Here is a 20,258-nt window from a genome sequence, read left to right as displayed (position 1 = left end):
AAATAGGGAGTTAGTCATTGGTATAGATCTTTAAGACATCTGTGCTTTCCATATAAAATGAAAATGGATTGATTAATCTTGTCTTTATTTTTCTAATATTTTATAAATTCTCAATTACAGCTGTGAGGAAGATATCATATGAAGGTTAAAATACCTAATTGACTTCATAGTGCAACAATCATGTTGTATCTTCCTTGGATTAAGCAACTGTGTATATGAGGAGAACACACAGCTCTTTATTTCAGGAATCAGAAATGGAAGATTTAGAACTAGTGATCTAAAGTAATGCTTAATATTTTAAAGTATACTATGAATTTTTTTCTGGATTTAGGAAAAAGACTTAACAAGTTTGGGTAACTGGTATGTATTAAAATAATAGAGATTAAATTTTTCTCACATTTGTGATTATAGCTGGTGAATTTGAAAAAGCAAGGACTGGACAAGAAGAAGACAGGAAAAGCAGATTATATTCAATACAACTAGGATGGGAAATCTGCCAATTGTAATAAATAAAATGACTTATGATGCCTTCACCCTCTTCATACAGCTGTTATAACTGGCACATTTAAGTGCTTTTTACCATTAGTCACTACTGTATCACAGTTTCATTCTTACATTTTTTTTGGTAGCTTTTATATTCCTGATTTATGCCTGAAGAATATCTAGAAAAACCATGCATGTTTTACATACAGATTCCAGGAGTCAGAACTCAGCTAAAGTAAAGTTACTTTTGAAGTCCAGCTCTTGCAATGGTGCTATGGGACACGTGGTTTTCCAGTAAAACCTCCTCCTGTAGCCACGTTTTCTACATATGGACTTTTTCCAGGTCTGCGCTGCTTTCTTAAGCTATATAGTGGTGGAATCTTATCCTTTATAATGTTTTGGAGAAAGCTGAGGGTGGCGCCTGCACAATTTGATTTGGTGTAAAAATACACACCAAATCTGATTTCTGTTACATTAAGGCATTCTCTGACAAAATATACAGAACAAGAAATGAAGTGAATTGTGTTTTAGAAATATCTTGTGAGCTTGTTTCCCCGAATACCTGACCACTAATTTTAAAAAATGGATCAAAATCCACTTTAATTGAATATTTAATACAGGATTTAATGGTCAAGTTAAGATACATTTTAAATGCTAAATATAAAAATGATTTGTGTTTGCTTACTGGAAATATTTGTAATACAAGCCAACATATATAATAAACTAATATTTAAAGCAAATTTACTGTGGAAGAAATGAAATGACTGTCTTCAATTTATAAATATACTACATTCATCAAACTATATTTTTGACTAATAGTTGGCTTTTATGGTATGAATATCATAATAGAGGATTGCCATTAACAGTAGAAATAGTTTAACTCATTTTTAAAATGTGTAATATATTTTCCTTTAAAATGAGCCACTTGGAATATAAAAATGTTAATATTCTCCTCAGGAAAGGCTCAAATTTAGCAAAAATGAAATACATCATTTTTCATAAATAAATGAACTTACTCCCTTGTAATTCCATCCTTCACATCATGCCCCATGAAATAGGACACTTTACAGAAAAGAATCTGGGATTGGCAAATAGGAGCATGTGATCTAGTCAATGCCATGGTCACATAAGTTACATCATTGTGGTAATGCTACCTATGTCTGATGTGCCCTAATTTTCCTCTCAATGAAATGGGCAAAGAATCACTTCATTGGATATCTGAAAAGAGAAAGAAAATGACATGCTAAAACCTTTTGAAACATAAAATGTTATATAAGTACCAGAAAGGCACACTAATCATTTGAAAATAACCCATCTAATGTTTTTTAATATCTAAAAATAATTCCTAAATAGATATTTAGGGGTCTTGAACTTGTATTTTCTTTTGAATACTTTGAATAGGCTTTAGCTACTTTGGAAAGATTGAAATATAGATCCCTATGAAAATTCTAACCATTCTTTTGCATCTATCAACATTAAACAGACTTTATAGGGTCTGAACGCCACTGCTATTTGGAGATTCTCTGACATATTTACCACAGAAAGAAAGACTGATAATAACTTTCCATTCTCTTTCTTTATTATGAGACTCCTAGACATAAAACAGGGAGGATGTTATTGATCCACACAGGTGAGTAGGCAATTCTGCACTGCATTACAGGTATTTTGCCATTACCTTCTGAAACACTGTGTCATAGTGCAGGGTGTGTCTAACAAAAAATAAATTATACTGCCCAATCTCAGCAGTTTGAAAGAAACATAAATCAATAGCATAAGGGAAGCAGGTGATGTAATGACTGGAATTAAGTACATAGCTTGAAGAGACAGATCATGAAGTTTAACCTTTGAGGTTATTCATTGGATATTAATATAAACACACAGTAAAGCACATTTCAATGTTACCTTGTTTTGCTAAATTCTATTAATTAAATCAAGGGGTTTTTTAGAAGTGGTAAACTAAAATCATATATAGTATTCCTTGAAAATGTCTAATAGCAAATACTTAGCCTGGTTATAATGTCTCAGTTAAGTACTTTTTTTAAAAAAAAGAGGTCAACAAACTCTATATAAGTCCAAAAAATAATAATAAAATAAACAAATAGGTAAACAACATGGGTGGTCTAAACTTGTCAATAAGTGGTAAGCAACACAAATGAATCCAAAAGAGATGAGAAATCAGACCAAATTAGTCATGTATAGAAGCTGGATAAAATTTAAAAGCCAATTCAAGAAAGATAGGAGATTGGAATAAGGACTTAATAGAGGAAAAGAACCTCAAGTCAGCACCATAGCAACTCAGAAGGTATAACTAATGAGATCTGAAGTCTGACAATCCTAAATAATACTTAATAATTTGGTCTAAAAGCACCCTAGGAGACAAAATTTCCTTCCTGTATGTAACATAAACAAAATTTCCTTTTTTGTATGGGACATGAAGCACTAATGTTTCATCTAACTAAAGACAGAGAAAAAATTATAAGGAAGTAAAAAAAAAGTACTGCTTTACAAATAAATTATTATACAGAAAGATATTTGGCAAAACTTGAACACAGGGTTTCTCAATTATCTGTTTCTTTGCACTGGAAATGTCCCACATCTCTTAAAATGTTTTTTTTTTTGTTTGTTTGTTTTCACGGCTTTCTTTATCTTTCAGGAAAAAAAAGCTCCATACTAGAACCTATTGACTCCAGATGTCTCATCTTCTGCATCCTGTTTGAAATATCCCCATCTCCTCTACACTGCCCTCACCAAACTCATCCCTATTTCCCAAATAGATTGCACTTGCATGCCTGTGTGTCTGTTTTCTGCTATTCCCTTTGCCTAAAATATCCTCTCACCATACTCACTCCCACTAATGTCAGCTGGGTCCTTCCAGAAAATGTTAGATGTAGTTAGAAATGCAAAGGCTTACTTGGAAGTAACACCTATGAAAGAAAAATTGCTAAAGCAGGATTGGGCAGGAGGAACTCTATTCACCATGAAGACCTTACAAGTTTTCTACCAACTTACTGGAAACTCCAGAGAAAGGATTGCCCATTAAAGGAAGTCTGCAAGGGCTGAAAATGGCTAGGCCCTTATATTTAACCTTGCTCAGCCATTATCCCAAGGAGTATGACTTCTGCTCCAATAATGGCACAGACCTCAAGGTGCTCACAGGTGGATGCTATCAGAGAGCCATCCTTCTCACAGCAAGTCAAGTCGTCCTTTCCAGAAGAGGAATCTGAGAAGTACGTCTCTCTGAGTCTGCCACACCACTATTCTCCAGAGTCCATGTAAATGTCTACTCCCATGTGAAGTCTCTGAAAATCAACCCCTGGTAATCAGTGGCTCTATGCCTCCACAGCCATGTAAACTTTAATGTCTCATGTATGGACAGACTTACCACCTGGATGACCAAGAAGGTTATTCCCTACTGTGGTACAGAGATATCAAGAGATATACCTTATATGTGTCATGGAACATTAATGAAGTTCTCAAAACAATAGTATATATTAATGTACTTTAAATACTAATGGACTGGGCTGGGGATGTGGCTCAAGCAGTAGCGCGCTTGCCTGGCATGTGTGCGGCCAGGGTTCGATCCTCAGATCCACATACAAAACAAAGATGTTGTGTCCGCCGAAAACTAAAAAATAAATATTAAAAAAAAAATTCTCTCTCTCTCTAAAAAGAAACACTAATGGACTATGAATTTTAAAAATACTATGTATCAAAAATTAGGATGCTCTAAATCAAAGTTTGGGAATTATATTCCCAATCAAAAATCCAATCCCAATGATAAATTCCATGAATCTACGACCCCTTTCTATCCATTATTCTCTTCCAATTTTCTCTGTGAATTTATAGACTGGAAAACACCTCATCTAATTTCATGTTCAGAAGTGTGCTGTGTCTAGACTATATTGTAAAATAACAAAGATATAAATTTGGGGATTTTATTTGATTATCTTTTTGGACAGGTCTTAGTAGTTTACATCCAGTCTTATTTAATCAGCCAACCACATTTTCTCCATGCTGACCTCAAAGCTAACATTTGAGAATATAAAAGTGAAAATGAATGAATAGAACAAGTAGTTCTTTTTCTAAGAGAAGAGACAGAACAAAGGTCATATCACTTACTATGTACATTAAAAAAAAAAGAGGTCAACAAGGTCTACATAAGTCCAAAAAATAATAAATATATACAATTTGGGAAATACTGCGACTGAAGAGGAGGACACAAGGAAAAAAGAAAAATTGGGGAGCTGATAACGAAAATTCTGGAGTTAGCTTGGAATTACTATTTTTGGTTTCATTTCCTTATGTAGTTTTAAAAGAAAACAGCAGTGTAATGAATCTAACATAACTTTTCTATGTAAATATACGAATACACCACAGTGAATCGCACCATTGTGTACATCCCCAAGATGGGGGTCCGAATTAGAATAAGATATATTCCATGCTTATATAATTATATCAGAATGGATTCTAGCTATTCATGTCATGTATAACTAAAAAGAACCAACAAAATAATAAAACAAAATTTAAATGAATGATTAAGGGTATGATGGAAACAAAATAAGTTGTAGTAAAAAAAATTTAAATTGAGAGAGAGAGAGAGAGAGAGAGAGAGAGAGAGAGAGAGAGAGAGAGAGAGAGAGAAGGGCAGAAACAAAGGCCACAGAATATCTAGATCCCTTTCCCTAAGCACTGGTTGTTGTCAGGGTTGGTACTGCCCCCTACTGGAGCCTTTGGGAACAGTTGAGGTGAGGGACATATGGGTTTCCCAATGATTATGGAGACATTAATTGGCATTGTGTGGACAGGCACTAGAGTTGACTGATGTCCGTCAATGCTCAGAAAAGACCTTCATAATGAACAATTATCCTGCTGTATCACATAGTTCCCAAATATTACACTGCACATTAATGGAAGGGAAAATATTTTTATAATTTCCCAACCCCATAAATTAACTTTCTTATCTATAAACACATAGTAATTTTTCAAGTCTTATAATAAAATAATTTTCTAGGAAAGCCACTACTCTATATATCAAGAAATGGCCATATTCTGATGCTGTTATCCAGAACTTTACTAGGAAAATCCACTTTGGTTTCCATGTCTACCACACATGTACAGGAGTCTGTTGTCTCGGCTGTTGTCTCAGAAATGGGAGGTGTTAGCATTTTGTTATATTTTAATTAGTCATGCCCAGTCCTTTACACATATTATTGTATTATAAATTACTGATCATTTTTTAGATGGCATATGAGTGATATATGCAAATAGGTTATATTACTTATGAATTTCATTTTAGGATAATAAAGATGAAGTTACAAAATACTAGCTAGGACTTAAAACTATTATAATTACATTTTCTGAAATTTCAAAATCACCTCATTCTGATGGGAAGACTCAGGTCACCAGGTTGTAAAAAAGCTCTGTGTCACTCACATAAGGATTACTGGCTACCATAGGTCAGGAATGAGTTAGAAGTTTCCAGGGAGGCAGAGGAGCCAGGTCCTAGGACGAGTCCAAATGCTGAGGAAACCATGTTTGAGGCAGAGGTTCCTCAACTACTTCTGGAGAAACAGTAGCTGAAGGAGGAACAAGGGGAGTCTCAGGCAAGGCTTGGGGCTCTCTAAGATCAAACTGAAAACATATCACGGTAAAAGGAGTAGTGAAGAGCCAGGTACTTAACTAGTAGGAAAAAGAAGCTTCCAGAATTTGCAGACTAGATTCATTCGTGTTTCTATTTTTAATTATTTGTAAGCCTGCTGTGTGTATATGGCCTGATCCAGGATGATGCAAAATATTGGAAAATACGAATTTCAATTTGTATTCAAGATCAGGCCTGGATGCTACAGAATAGCCATCATATGCTTTTCTTTTTCTCCTCCTCTTACTAATTAGAAGTTGGCTGACTCTTCAGTAGAAACCATCCCACTGCCCATCCATTCATCCACCTACTCAATAAACACTTATTACCAGCTACTAGGTGAAAGACCTTCTCAGGTGATAGGACGAAAAAAGATAAATAGACCCGTCCCTGTCCTTGAAGGGTCAGTGTAGAGAGGCCAGTCTCAGCTTGGGAGAACAATAGTGGAAAACACATCGATTTCAGTGACAGAATCTAGATCACTTTTTCTATGTCAATATGTTTAAATGAGTATGTAGACAATAATCAATAAAGTGGTGCCTCCACAACTGTTACCAAGGAAATATTTAACTCAATTCCTTGATGATACCACCTCTGTGCAGTAGAGCTAGGTTGGCATTCTGATTGCCCATGAGGAAAATAAGACAATGAAATACTCTAGTTCTTCATATGCCAAGATGAAAACCATCAATCTCAATCTCCATGAAAAATGAACCTACTTTTGAAAAAAGAACAGTAAACTCTATCAGTCTTTCTGAGGCAATGCAATCTTTAAGATGACACAGAGAGGTCAGAAACAGTGAAGAAGCTCAGAAGATTTTTATGGACAAAGGGAAATTATGAAATCTCTCCATCATTTTTGTAAGGAGCTGAAAACAAAACCAGACATATGTTAGACCCAAATGAAACTGTGTGTTTTGAAAAGCATATAATGTATGCTCTGTGCTAAATAATTTACTTGCTTATCATATATATAAATTAATCTTCATCCAACACATGGATACCTTGATATTTGAATAAGATTATCTATTGGATAATTCAAATCAATCTATAAGAATGGTTTTCAATTTCTTCTCTTCCTCTCTTCCTTCAATACCCCCAATGCTTACCCCTTTCAATTAACACATATATGTAAATACTTTACATTTTTAGGATTTACCAGCTTCTCCAGTTTTCAGGAGTAAACTCTATTTCTAATCACTAAAACTTTTATAGATTTATTTTCCAAATAAGTCTTTAGCATTAAGTACATCTTTAGTGACAGGATATACAATGCTACACTCAGAGTTTTATAGAAATCATTCAATATTTGTTGATAGATTTCTAGTGAATCTTTTTTCCTGCCGTCCTGCCACACATCTGAGGTTTTGTTGCCTTATAATCTCCAACTTGGGCAATATGTATCTCTCTGTCACTTGGAGGTACTAGGCAAATATTTGCTGAACAATAAATAGTGAAGGAGAATTATGTGTAATTGGGAGGAGTGTCATATAGTGATGAAGAAGCAAGGCTGTCTAGGTTTGATTCCAGGCTGTGTCACTGTTGGCAATAAGACCCTACACAAGTTACTTAATTTCTTTGTTTCCTTATTTTACTTTTCATTGTTAGTCTCAAAGCTGAGGGTTAGGAAAGGAAGGTGAGAGTCAAAGGGAACACAAATATTTTAAAAGGAAGAAGACCTAGAGGGCTTCTCTAGTGTTCAGGATTCTCATTCATGCACTTTCTTCCATATGATTCTTGGGAATAAAAAAATATAGGCATAGGTGGCTTTGGTGGTCTTTGTAGGCAGCTTCATCCCCTAAACTTGGCTCTTTGCTTGGCTATGTCCTGTTCACTCACTGTCTACCCAGGGCTCCATTTATGCATATGTTCTTTTCAAAGACTGGATTAGGTGCTTCTTTTATGTACTTTCACAAACTCAGCTGGGGCATTATGTACAACTTTCTCTCCTAACCCTCAGCCTTCCAGAATGACAAGCATGACAACTATGACCAAATTAACCACTAGCTTTGATATGGCTTCATGGTTCTTCATGCCTCACACACTCTGTACTGAACTAGATGCTGGCTTTTACCCCACCTCAGAGCCCCAGTTTGTTTTCTGTAGTATCTTCATCTCTTGGATCAATGGAAAAGGTCATAGAGGAAGTGACATATAGCAGCAATACATAAAGATTGGTTTAAAGTTTTGGGGACAGGGTAGGATATAAAATATCAAGTCATCACCCTGCATAGTCAAAGGTCTATCGTCTCAGCTTAATCCTAGCTTCCTGGCTCAGGCTACCCAAAGGCTTCAGTTCAGATACTTTCTTAAATACTTTCTTAAATAAACAACCAAGAGGAACACTGAAACATGCACTAGTATGTATATTTGTTTATAAATGAAATATATGCTATTAATGTATTGATAGTATGTTCATTCTAAAATATATACAAAATAAGAAACTTCAAAAGGAAGAAGTTGACAAACATACACACACATATGTGCCTCCAGTTATAACATAAGATAAATTTGGCGATGACATTTATATCTTGTTTGCTTTAGCTTGCATTGTTAGTATTATCTTCAATCCATAGTTTCTTGGCAGGGGAATTTTAGCCTCTTGTCAATTTTCTGGGGATTAGTTTAGGTAAAAATACAATATAAAGCCTGTAGATCATGTAGACAGGTATACCTGAAAATGAACACACCAGGGATAGTTTTTTATGGAGTGCATCTTCTGCTCTTTCTCCAGCATACCTGGCGGGTGACATTGTATCTATAAGCAATGCTGCACCACACCACACAGGAACCAAGTCAGGAAACCAGAGCCAATCCACTTATCACTGTCCTTGGCCCCTACATCATGGGCTACATACCTTGAAAAATGGGTGCCACTTGTCCAAATGATTTCTTAGAGAGAGGGAGAGAGAGAGGGAGAGATAGACAGAGTGAGAGAGAGAGAGAGAGAGAGAGAGAGAGAGAGAGAGAGAGAGAGAGAGAGCGCACAAGCACCCAAGACCTCACTGTGACACACAGGCCTTCTGTGCTGGGTTCCCCCATTTCCAATTGTTCCTTGCTCACTTAATATCACTCAGACCTTTCCTAGATGACTTCTGTGGCCATAATAACTTCAGCTTGGAGACCTCACAGTGGGTGAACTAAAGTGTGAGGGAGACAAGTACATTTCAAAGACTTTCTACAATCAGACAGTTTTTCCTTCTGAGAAGCTCAACTGGCAACAGAAGCCTACCGCAGCAGGACCATCAAAACTTTCTATTGAATAGATATTTATTTCCTTGATTTACAACAAACACATGGTTTTATTTAAACAGAAAGCACACTTTTGTTATTTAATTTTCTAGATAAGTCTTTCAATATGATGCATGTAGTAAAGATTACTTGCAATATCTATATATGATGCATCATCTTCACAACCACAGTTTAAGGTGAAATTTAAATTCAGCCAATAATTCCAAGGTGACAGTTTTATCTACAAAGCCTCCTTTTCTATTTGAACCAATTTATTTAATGGAACAATTTAGATTACTTATTTAAGCTTATCCAAAAAACATTCAAACAAAAAAAGGGTGGTGGTTAACTTTCAGATACAGTTTAATAATGAAAACCATTGCTGTTTTTAAAGCAATGAATTTTAGTTTTGAATGTGAGAATTATATAATTTTTTAAAAAGAGTTTCAAGGATGACAGCAATGTAATCACTGTAAAAATGTAAACAGATAAAATTCACCACTTTCACATAAAACATAGATACTCAAATATTAAGAGTTCAAATAAAATACATGCTGTGAAATGTAACAAAACACTGAAAAAGAAACAAGACACAAAATTACAGAGTTCAAACACACATTATACTTCAACTTTCACTTCATTTGATTTCCAATGTTCCCAGATGCATCTTGTACAAATAGTTCCATAAACCTGGTGATTTTCTCTATTGTGAGGGCTGAGATGGCAATGATTGAACACTCTGAATTTTCTTTGGTAATAGAAAGTATGATTTATGAGAGAGGAATAAAAACCTAAGAAAACCATTCAATAAATTATTCAATTTTTAGATCAAGCTGATTTAGAGCAAATTTCTGTCATGCTGCCAGTAGAGAGAATATAGCTTAATAGATAAGAGTACAACGTTTAAGAGAATATCTGGGTTTGCATTCCTGTTTTTATTAATTTTGTGACTGTAGGCAACACACATACTCTCTTATGCCCCAGTTTATTCATTTTAAAAGTGGGATAATAATAAATAATAGGAAGTATAGCTTATAGTACAAGGTGTATACCTCTGATGACATTCAAAGTAGCTGGTGTGGTTATGGCATAATTTTAAAACTGTATTTAATATGAATGAGAAATATATGTAGATAAATGTATATGTGGGTACATATGTGTATATATAGGTATATAATATGTGTGTGTGTGTGTGTATATATGTAATTTAAAAATTCAAGAGGTAGTTTCTTAGGCCCAACGTAGGCAGCAGAAGGAAAATCTATCTTTCTCAAAGAATGGTTCTTTTCAGTTTTACTTGGAAACTTCATGTCCATAAATATGGACATTTAAAGAGTGGTGAAGTTATCTGCACAGAGGATTCAATTGTTGGAAGTATAGTCTTAGTCTTCCTGTGGATTATATGAGAATTTAAGAAAAAAGTGAGAAAACATTCAAAATTTATTTTGCATAGTGTTGGAATGCATTAAGAGTTCAATAATGGCTGGATGCAGTGGTAAACGTCTGTAATTCCAGTGGCTCGGGAGGCTAAAACAGGAGGATTGTGAGTTCAAAGCCAGCCTCAGCAAAAGCAAGGTGCTAAGCAACTCAGTAATACCCTGTCTCTAAATAAAATACAAAATAGGACTGGGGATGTGGGTTAGTGGTTGAGTGCCCATGAGTTCAATCTCTGGAACCCCCCCCTCCAAAAAAAAAAAAAAAGGAACTCAATAATTGCTGAGTTCAGTGGCATATGCCTGGAATCCCAATGGCCAGGGAGGCTGAGGCAGGAGGACTGTGAGTTCAAAGCCAGCTTCAGCAACTTAGGGAGGCGCTAAGCTACTTAATGAGACTCTGTCTCAAAATAAAATATAAAAAGGGTTGGAGATGTGGCTTAGTGTTTAAGTGCCATTGGGTTCAATCCCTGGTACCAAAAAAACAAAAACAAAAACAAAATCAAAAGACAAAAAACAAAACCTCAATAATTGTTATTATTTTTCTATGATTTGTTATTACTATATTACATATAGCTAATAAACCAAATATACTTCATTCTATCATAATACAAATTTATGATTACCCATGCAAAACAAAACTATCATCTTTTACTTTACAACTGATCCACAAAAAAAGATGTATTGCAAAAAAAAAACAAGAAAAAAAAATCAGGAAAAAAGCAGGAAGTGGAGAGAGCTCAGAGGAGACAAATGAGCAAGAACCTTATAAAATTAAAATATACCATTTATCATAAGAATACTTGTAAAATAATATATGTTACAATGATACTTGAGCTAAGTAAATCTGCCTGTTAGAGGATCATCACACCAATCTCCTCCACCATCTTTTTAACTTTTTCTCTGAACATTTGAAATAAAGCAGCTTTTTTTTTTGTCTTCCAAATACCATCATGTAATATAGTACATATCACTATATTGAAATTCTAAGATCTTTTACTATCATTTTACTAAGTTCTTTTGAATCTTTTAAAAACACATCTTTTCCCAAAGGGGAAAAGGGCAATTTAATATAATATTGTTTGGATAGTTTCCTCTTTAATGCCTGTGATGTATTTCATATTTAATTGCAAAGTAGTTAGTATTTTCGTGCAAGTAATATTCCTTGAGAAAATACATGTTCCACATTTTGTGAATGTTATTTGTTTAATAATTTATTCTAAAACCCATCCACCAACATATAAACTAGTTTAATACTTCGGTGTTCCAATTCTTATCAGCAGTTAACCCCAATTATTTTTTTTCATAAGCAAAGAGAAAATCTTTTCATAACTGATCAGGACAGCTAATGCCAAACTTGAAGTCCAAATGTCTTCAGTCATAGTTAGATGAGATTCCATTGTGTCAAGAACAGTTATTACGTTTGAGAATGACCTGGGGCTAGAACTGGGTCCAATCCGGTGGAAGTACAAATATGGGTAAGGCATGTGACAGCAAAACTTATCTCAAGTTTCACTCTGATAGTCTACCAAGAGCTTCTTGCCCAGAAAAAAAGAATGGGCAAAGAATAAGGTAAACCCTGAAGATTAAAGATAATGCTCATAAAAGCTACCTCACGTGATCAATGACACAGGCTTTGGGGACTTGGGAAGAAACCTACCAATGGCACCAAGGATGGCTCTCTGTATGAGTCAAGAGCTCAATGTAGTCACTGAAATTTAAGTAAAAAGGAATTTTTATACTTCTTACTTAAAAGGTGTAATATAACTGCAGTCATGCGATACAAGAAAACGAGCTCTTCATAGAGGTATTACCAAATAACTAAAAAAACAACAACAAATCAACAAGTTGAAATAGCCATCTAGCTTTGTCAAAGTATTTACTGAATTTTCCATCATCAGGGCCTTCCTGGCATCTAGAAATATTCTAGTTTTATTTATTTATTTTTTTACTCTTTGGCCTATTCTGAGTATGCCTTTTTATCTCTCACCACGTAACACTCTCCCATCAGTAATTTTATAAAATAACAAGTGTAAATAATTGTATTTCCAAGAATGATACCGGTTCTAAGATTTAACTTTAGAAATATAACAAATTTCTGAGTCTCAAATAAATAAAAATAAAATCTCTTTTGAGAGATAAAAGAAACATCTGACAATTTTAACAATCTTGAATATATATGTTTATAATGTGTTTTCCTGTCCAAAACACTCAATTAATGACATTACAAATTAATTATTCATCAAAAGCTTACTAATAAAGTTTGTAGTTAATTTTTTATATGTTTTAGTTGCTTTTTTAAAAAGTCATGGTAATTGGGATTAAAAAAACAGTTAACACTGTATTATATTAATTTGGATCGATATGCTAGCCATAAACCATAAACATTATTATTTTTATTATGAAGCTATAATGAAAAAGTTAATTATAAAAATCAAATGGGTCCAAGTGTAAAACTGGTTTCATTTTCTATACAATATTTCTTCTTCCTAGAAAAGAAAAATCAGCAAATGACTATTATCAAGGAACAAAACAAACATATTTAGGACCCATTATTATTTGGATATAGGTGTGATATATATCCTTTTAAGCTATTGTGGTTAATTCTATCTTCATTTTTAATCCCTCAACTTCAAAACATTGTTATAAATAATGTACAATTTACTTCTAGAAAAATATTTATTTTTTTGTAGAATCTAAAAGTTCTTTAAAAATCTGACAATCAGGGGAAATTGATAGCAGATAAGATAGAAACAAGGCACTTGGCTTGGATCTTGCAGAAATGAGATGAACTTATTTTTCAACAGTATATATTATAAAGTTACATTCTCATTTAGTACAAAATTTCTACTAAAACAGTAATCCGGTAAAATTTTACTTACTTTGTGGAGCTGAAGTGTTTCTAATACACTGTAATTCTAGTTCCTCAGTCCACTCCTTCTTTGGGATCTGCATCATCTCATAGTTACCATTCTCTGCTGTGGACACTGGTTGACTGTCAATTGGCGTCTTTCTCAAACTTTTCATGTGCTGCTGCACTTCAGCCAAGAGAACAGCTTGTATTGCTTCAGTTACCTAGAAAGGTTTTTGTTGTAACTGTTGATGTTTTAGTGAATTATTTTTAATAGTTTTATTACAAATACTTGATAGTCTAGAAAAAGCCCAGAATTTTGATTTAATTGAATTTCTATAAATAATACTGTTACATTCTGGTAGAAGTAGCATCTAAAGGAGCTAAAATATGGGGAGTAAAAGCTGTTCTGCAAATCCAAGATTCTAAATGGATACTTGAAAGGAGTTTTCAATTCTTTGATCTAACTAAGCTATTTTAAGTTTCATTAGAAGTTACAGAAAATTAATGTATCATATTGCATTTAAAGACAAGGTTAGCTCTTCAAATTATGTTCAGTTCCAAAGCACCAGTTACCTAAAACACTGGATTTAAACTGTTTAATAGAGAAGGTTAAAGAAAGGACTTTAATAATAAATCTCACTCAGCTGAATGAATGCATATGTAGTTTTAAACAGATTAAAACACTGCAAGGCCTTCCCTTCCAGTTGTTGTGCTTACCTACTCAAGGAGCTGTGGCTGGATGGGGGCAGGGAGATGTTTATCACAGAGCATCTACTCTAATTCCTTCCCTCCCTCCCTCCCTCCCTTCCTTCCTTCCTTCCTTCCTTCCTTCCTTCCTTCCTCCCTCCCTCCCTCCCTTCCTTCCTTCTTTCCTTCTTTCCAGTGCTAAGGATCAAACACAGAGCATTATGCCCAAATATCTTCATTTTAAAATGAAGAACTCAGTAAATGACAGGCCAAGGTTATGGAGAACTGGTAAACAGGCCTCTGATCCTTGATTCTGTTTTACAGTATGTTGCCACCCAAGTTTCTGTACCCTTTTTTGTCAATGCAATACTGGTGACTGTTTACTCAGACTTCTTCCTGGCAAGCAATGTGGCAAAGACCAGGAGTTAGGTAGTGACCAAGAAAAGCCAGGATCTGAATCAAGGAGAGAAAAGGAAGGACACCACCAATCTAGGTGGACTTTGGACACCTTCCCATTAATCTTCTCTGACTGTAGTGAAGTCTTTCATGTAGCCACATCTCAATGCCTGCTCTGTTTTTCCTCAGAAGCCTGCCCTTTGCCAAGTTGGCCCATATTCCACAATTGCTACTGTTGCCCTCTCAATTATTCCCAGCCTACCTGCAGGATGTGTGTAGCTAGGGATTTGGATAACACCATCTGAGAGTAGTGACCTGGAGATGTAATTGCCAAAAACAGAACATGCATTCTCTGGACATTATTTAGTCTCGTTATAAATTATGGTGACATATGCTATCTTTAAAGTCCACGGCCTCCCAGGGAGCTCATGCTATGGCAGATGCTCACTGAACTACTGGGGCAGAAGGAACTGGGCACCTGACTTTTAAATAAGCAAGCTTCTTTCCAAGAGTATTAGATTACTGATTCTTCGCTGTTCTTGTACATCTTGCACTTAAATGCTTGATTAGGGAAAGAAAACAGGTTAATGAGTGGTAATGATTTTGCTATTGTATACCATGTATACTAACATGTAGTATAGTCTATCAGGATACAAGTAAGTAATGCTTACTCATGAATGTCTATGATGTAATATTCAGCACTGTAAATTTTTTTATATATTATGAATGTAGTGTATAATTATACATATCACAATTCTTGTGAATCATGCTTATTAAAATTCACCGTGTGATGAAACTTATAATAATGTGTTACTTATAAGGTGTTTACTAATATATACTACAACATTGGCAAACTATGCTGATTTACGTATATCATAAGATGGGCATATTTTCTTAATTATTAATGATGAGTAATTTTATATAACTGAATATTTCATACATGAAATATTTATCTTTTCACTCATGTTATTTGATAGTACTAATTCCAAGATGTGGATGATGAGATGGAAAGAACACTGGATCAAAAAAAGAAGACTTCAGTTTCTGATCTAGTTGTAACAGTTACTACATATGCAACCTTTGGCAAGTCAAACTCCTCTGAAAATTCATGTCCTTACTTACTGAGAGGGCTCAGGATGACAGCTTCTCAAAATAGAACACCGTCTGGAACCCGTAGATCACAAGTGTCCAGAACATAATATAGCCCTTAGAGTGGACAAGTGGGCCATATGTCCATAGTGGGAAAATTATCACCTCTCTGAGCAGTGTTCACAACTGTGATATAAAATGTAATCTATTTCAATGTAGTCTAGCAGATATAATGTCTTATAACTTATAGGATCAAGTTATAGCCTCAGTTATGATGCATATAAAAAGTCTGAAAACTATAATTTATTGACAATTTTCAGCTATCAATGCTTGCATCCATCTAATACATAAAAATAGTAGGTAAATTTTGTTGAGTGTCAATAGTGGCAGAATTTTTTCCAACAAAATATAAATTTTTAGACAGATTTTATATAACTTTGTGATTTTTTAATGTTAGCCTAAAATGGAGCACTATGACTATAAAGCTATCTTCCAAATTCATAGAAATAAATTTCTCTGATAAGGTAGGTAAGCAAAGTACTATATACTTTTACAAGGAGATGTACAGAGAATCAAAGTAAAGTTTACAAATCCATGACTAGAGTCAGCCATGATTTGGGCCACATACTTATTATTATGAATGTTAGTATTCCACAGATAAGATAAAATTTTTTGATTGTATCTCACTAACACCTTGGAATATCAAAGTACTAAAAAAACAGGATTGAGCATCATTACATTCATAAGAATCCCTGTATGCTGCTTGCTGTTCTGATGTCCAGATTGTCTGTGATAAAAGCTTTTCAACAACACTGCACTTCTTGTTGGCCTTTCATGTCTTTGCAGTATCTCCCAGAGAAGCAACGCTTCTCCCTGAAGGTCCACGTGCCAGTATTTGTACCCATTGGTGTTGGAATAAAAAAATCCAAAGCACTTTACTAAAGTTCCAGAAATGCAAATAGCAATCCCCAAACTTTCTTGTTTCTCTTTCAGGAATTATTTTTATATTGACTCTCTGATGTATGAGAAAAGAGAGTAACCTCTGGATTGACTCATTCATCTGAAAAATTAACTCATTCTTCTCCCTTAAAGGCAAACACTCAATTTCTAAATTCATATTTTGCTGTTTAATAAAAGTTATTTCATTACTCCCTGGTGGTCCCAAAATGCAAAAGAATAAAAATAAAATAAATAAATTCAGGATTCAATGATTCAATTAACTGCTTAAATAAACAGTGTTATCAAGAATCTTGGCACTGGGTGCTGAAGCATTTAAACAACTACTTGCAAACAACCATGTTGTTTCTGGCTAGCCAAGAAATTTTCCTTCCCACTTTACAAATGAAAAAGATGAAAATAAAAAAAATCAACAAACTAAATCTATCTTCCTGACTCCTGCATTAGGTAACTGACAGAGATGACAGGACTATAAGGCTTAGAGTTCCTGGGCGGGAAATGATAAATACTCTGAAAACATCTGCCCTATTGTCAAGATTTCATCTAAGGTTGCTGAACATAGAAACTTAAAGGTCCATCAGCCCAAACACACAAACTATACAAGTGTAGCGAAATATGAATGAACAGCTAGCTATAAAAGATCTTTAGATTCAGGATAAATATTCTGTAGAATCCTTTTATTTAAGGAATTTCCCCCATTGAAAGATTCTTTGACTACTGGAGCAGGGGGAAAATCTCCCTTTTAATAAACAGACTCTTTGGAGTGACTGTTAAAATGTTGATAAATGTGAGCATGTACTAGTGTTAATTTTGATCATTACAGAAAATATTTGCATAGCTATTCATGCATCCAATGAATATTTATTGATTGGCTACTGTCATTACTGTTTTCTGGCCATTGGTGAGAGGGGATGAATGAGATAAACAAGGTCCCTGCTTTTAGAAAGTTGATAAAACAGTAAGGAGATATGAAATAAGCAAATGATATCATTTCCCTTAAAAGCAACCACAATGAAAAGCATAAGGTTGGATAACATGATGGCTACTGGAGATGTGAAATGAGGGGAGGCCTGGTAGCAACATCAGTTGGAGTAGTCAGGGACAAACTTGTTTAACAAGGCAGATTTTGAGTGAAGATCAGGGGTTGAAAGATGGAGAAATATAAATTCCATCACAAGATTACATTAAGGTACTGAGGAAATAATTTTGTTTTTTTTATAAATGAAGGCCAATGTATCTATATAAGGATAAAAATAGGGGCAGAAAAATGATGAGGGATGATATTAGGATGGTGGTAAATCATGTGGAAATGTGATTTTTCATTGTCATTAGAGCTGTGCATATTTGGCATTATAGTAGTATCAAACCCCTAAAGTTTGCTTTGACTAAACTTTGTTTCCCTATAACGAAGAATAGCCATTTGTAATCAGAATTACTGCTTCCCCCCTCTTGCAAACTTGATATTTGCCAAGTTCTTGAAGAGGAATTAAGTTCCAACAAAAATTCATCTAATCAATGCACAGATATTTATTGTACAATGTGCAAAGCTAAAAGTAAGTTTGCTTTTAGGACCCAAAGAAGCATTAAAAGAAGGAGAAGGGTTTAAATTGGACATTGAATAAAAATAGCTCTCTGTCAGCTCACAGATAAGGTACTCAAAGGACAGAAAATGGTTTCTAAATTCATATGAACAAATTTTCAAGAAAAGCACCATAATGTCATGGCACATTTTGAAGTCAAGCAACAGACAACTCGGCCTCAAACTAAAACCCTGTCAGGCAAGTAGTTACATATGATAGCATAAAGCCCCACACTTAACCCCAGTTTATTCATGTCTTTTCCTTGGTGTACCCTTGCATATTTGATTTTGATTTTTCTTTTTTCTCATCTCTGTTTCTACATTAGGCATGTTAAAATGCAAGTCCAGAGAGGACATGAGTAACTACCTACTTTTACTCTCAGGTAAAGGAAGTACCAATTACTTGCAGCAGAAATAAACTCTTCCAATAATTTCAAGAACATGGATTATATCATACCTGCACAGACTGGTCTCGCCAACATGAGATTAACTTCAAAAGCGGAAGGTCAGCGTCAGTTGTATGAGATTCATTCTTACCTAGAAATATGTAGAACACATTAATATCCTGAGAGTGTTAAAAATGATGTAACACACCGACCTTATCCCTGGTTGCACAATGGAATGACCTGGGTAACTTGTTTGTGCAAACACCAATGCACAGATTCAATCTTGCAGAAATTCTGATTTAGAAGGTCCAGGGGTGGAGGTGTGGCAGGCAGTAATACTTTGTAACAATATCTCAGATGATTTTCATGTATAGCCAGAGTTAAGAAATAAATATACGTTCATGTATACACACACACACACACACACACACACACACACATATGTATATTTATAGATATACCTATAAGAATTTTACATATGTATGTATATATAAGAATTTTAAATACATATAAGTAAGTGTATACACACATGCATATATGTACGTACTTTTAGACATATTTCTACCAATAATACTAACACAAATTCAGATCAAATCATATTCATTTTTACAACTTAAATTCATCTTTGCACCTCTTTGCCAACCTAAGACATATCACCAAATTTTGCAATTCCTTCCTCATACAAATAGTTTCTGAAATTCAATCCTGCTATGAATAAGTATCTATAATATGTAAAATCAAATAAAAGACTTCCTTTGATTTGTCCTTACCCAGCAATTCCACTCTGATCAATAGGTAAAGCACTAATGCTTCAATTTGACTCATTTTGTTATGTATTGTTTCTTTTAAGTTTGCCCTTTTAAATGTCCTTTCTATCTCTGCCTTAATGTTCCATGTGAAATTTTAAGAGTGAAGTAGGGCTTGGCCTATTTAAATTGATCCACAGAGTGCCCAGAAGTTCCCTACACAAAAAAGCACTTAATAAGTACCTTTTCATTAATTGAAAATGTACATATAATCACCCAAAGGAAAAAAATCAATGAATTAAGGCTTTCTGATAGCTAAAGTATATTATGTCAGTGTCAAATCCTAGGAAGAAGATGGGGGAAAAAGATGATGGCTTTCCCCAGTGGGCAAACTGCTACTCTGTTTATTTAAATTAATGTTCTCATACAGTTTGACATTCTGATATCAAATATTTAAATTAACATTGTTACAATATACCTTTGATTGAATCATCATCCTATATAGTAATATGAATGATATTTTATATATTTTAATATATATTTTATCATATTAGTAGTTGAAGAAGATGTGATAGAAAGTATTGGATATAATACTTGGAACATAAAAATTAGAATAAAAAAGAAATACATATGAAATGTTGACTATTATTTTTTTTCTGTAGGAGCATATGATATGAATTTGAAATGGCCAAACAACATATATTATAGAGATTTATGATTTTGAAGTCATATTTTCCATTTATTCCAGAGCACAGAAGGGAACAGAAAAAATCTTCTTT

At 34.2% G+C, this 20,258-nt stretch overlaps 1 protein-coding gene across 5 annotated transcripts in view; it reads right to left on the bottom strand.

Annotated features, from left to right (window-relative positions):
- Wdr72 (WD repeat domain 72) overlaps window positions 1-20,258 on the bottom strand; it is a 236,199-nt gene that overhangs the window by 61,164 nt on the left and 154,777 nt on the right. For 4 of the 5 annotated variants that reach the window (XM_078049592.1, XM_078049591.1, XM_078049594.1 and 1 more), the window contains exons 17-18: window positions 18,805-18,884; window positions 13,668-13,860 (exon numbers count right to left, since the gene is read on the bottom strand). In XM_078049592.1, the coding sequence (XP_077905718.1) occupies window positions 13,668-13,860; window positions 18,805-18,884 (273 nt within the window). The remainder of the gene's footprint in view (window positions 1-13,667; window positions 13,861-18,804; window positions 18,885-20,258) is intronic. The other variant, XM_078049595.1, reaches the window with a different exon arrangement.

This window comes from Ictidomys tridecemlineatus, chromosome 5 (assembly GCF_052094955.1).
Source record: "Ictidomys tridecemlineatus isolate mIctTri1 chromosome 5, mIctTri1.hap1, whole genome shotgun sequence".
Classification (NCBI taxonomy): Eukaryota; Metazoa; Chordata; class Mammalia; order Rodentia; family Sciuridae; genus Ictidomys; species Ictidomys tridecemlineatus.
Note: the sequence above shows the minus strand (reverse complement) of the source record. Positions and strands in the feature narration are given on the sequence as shown.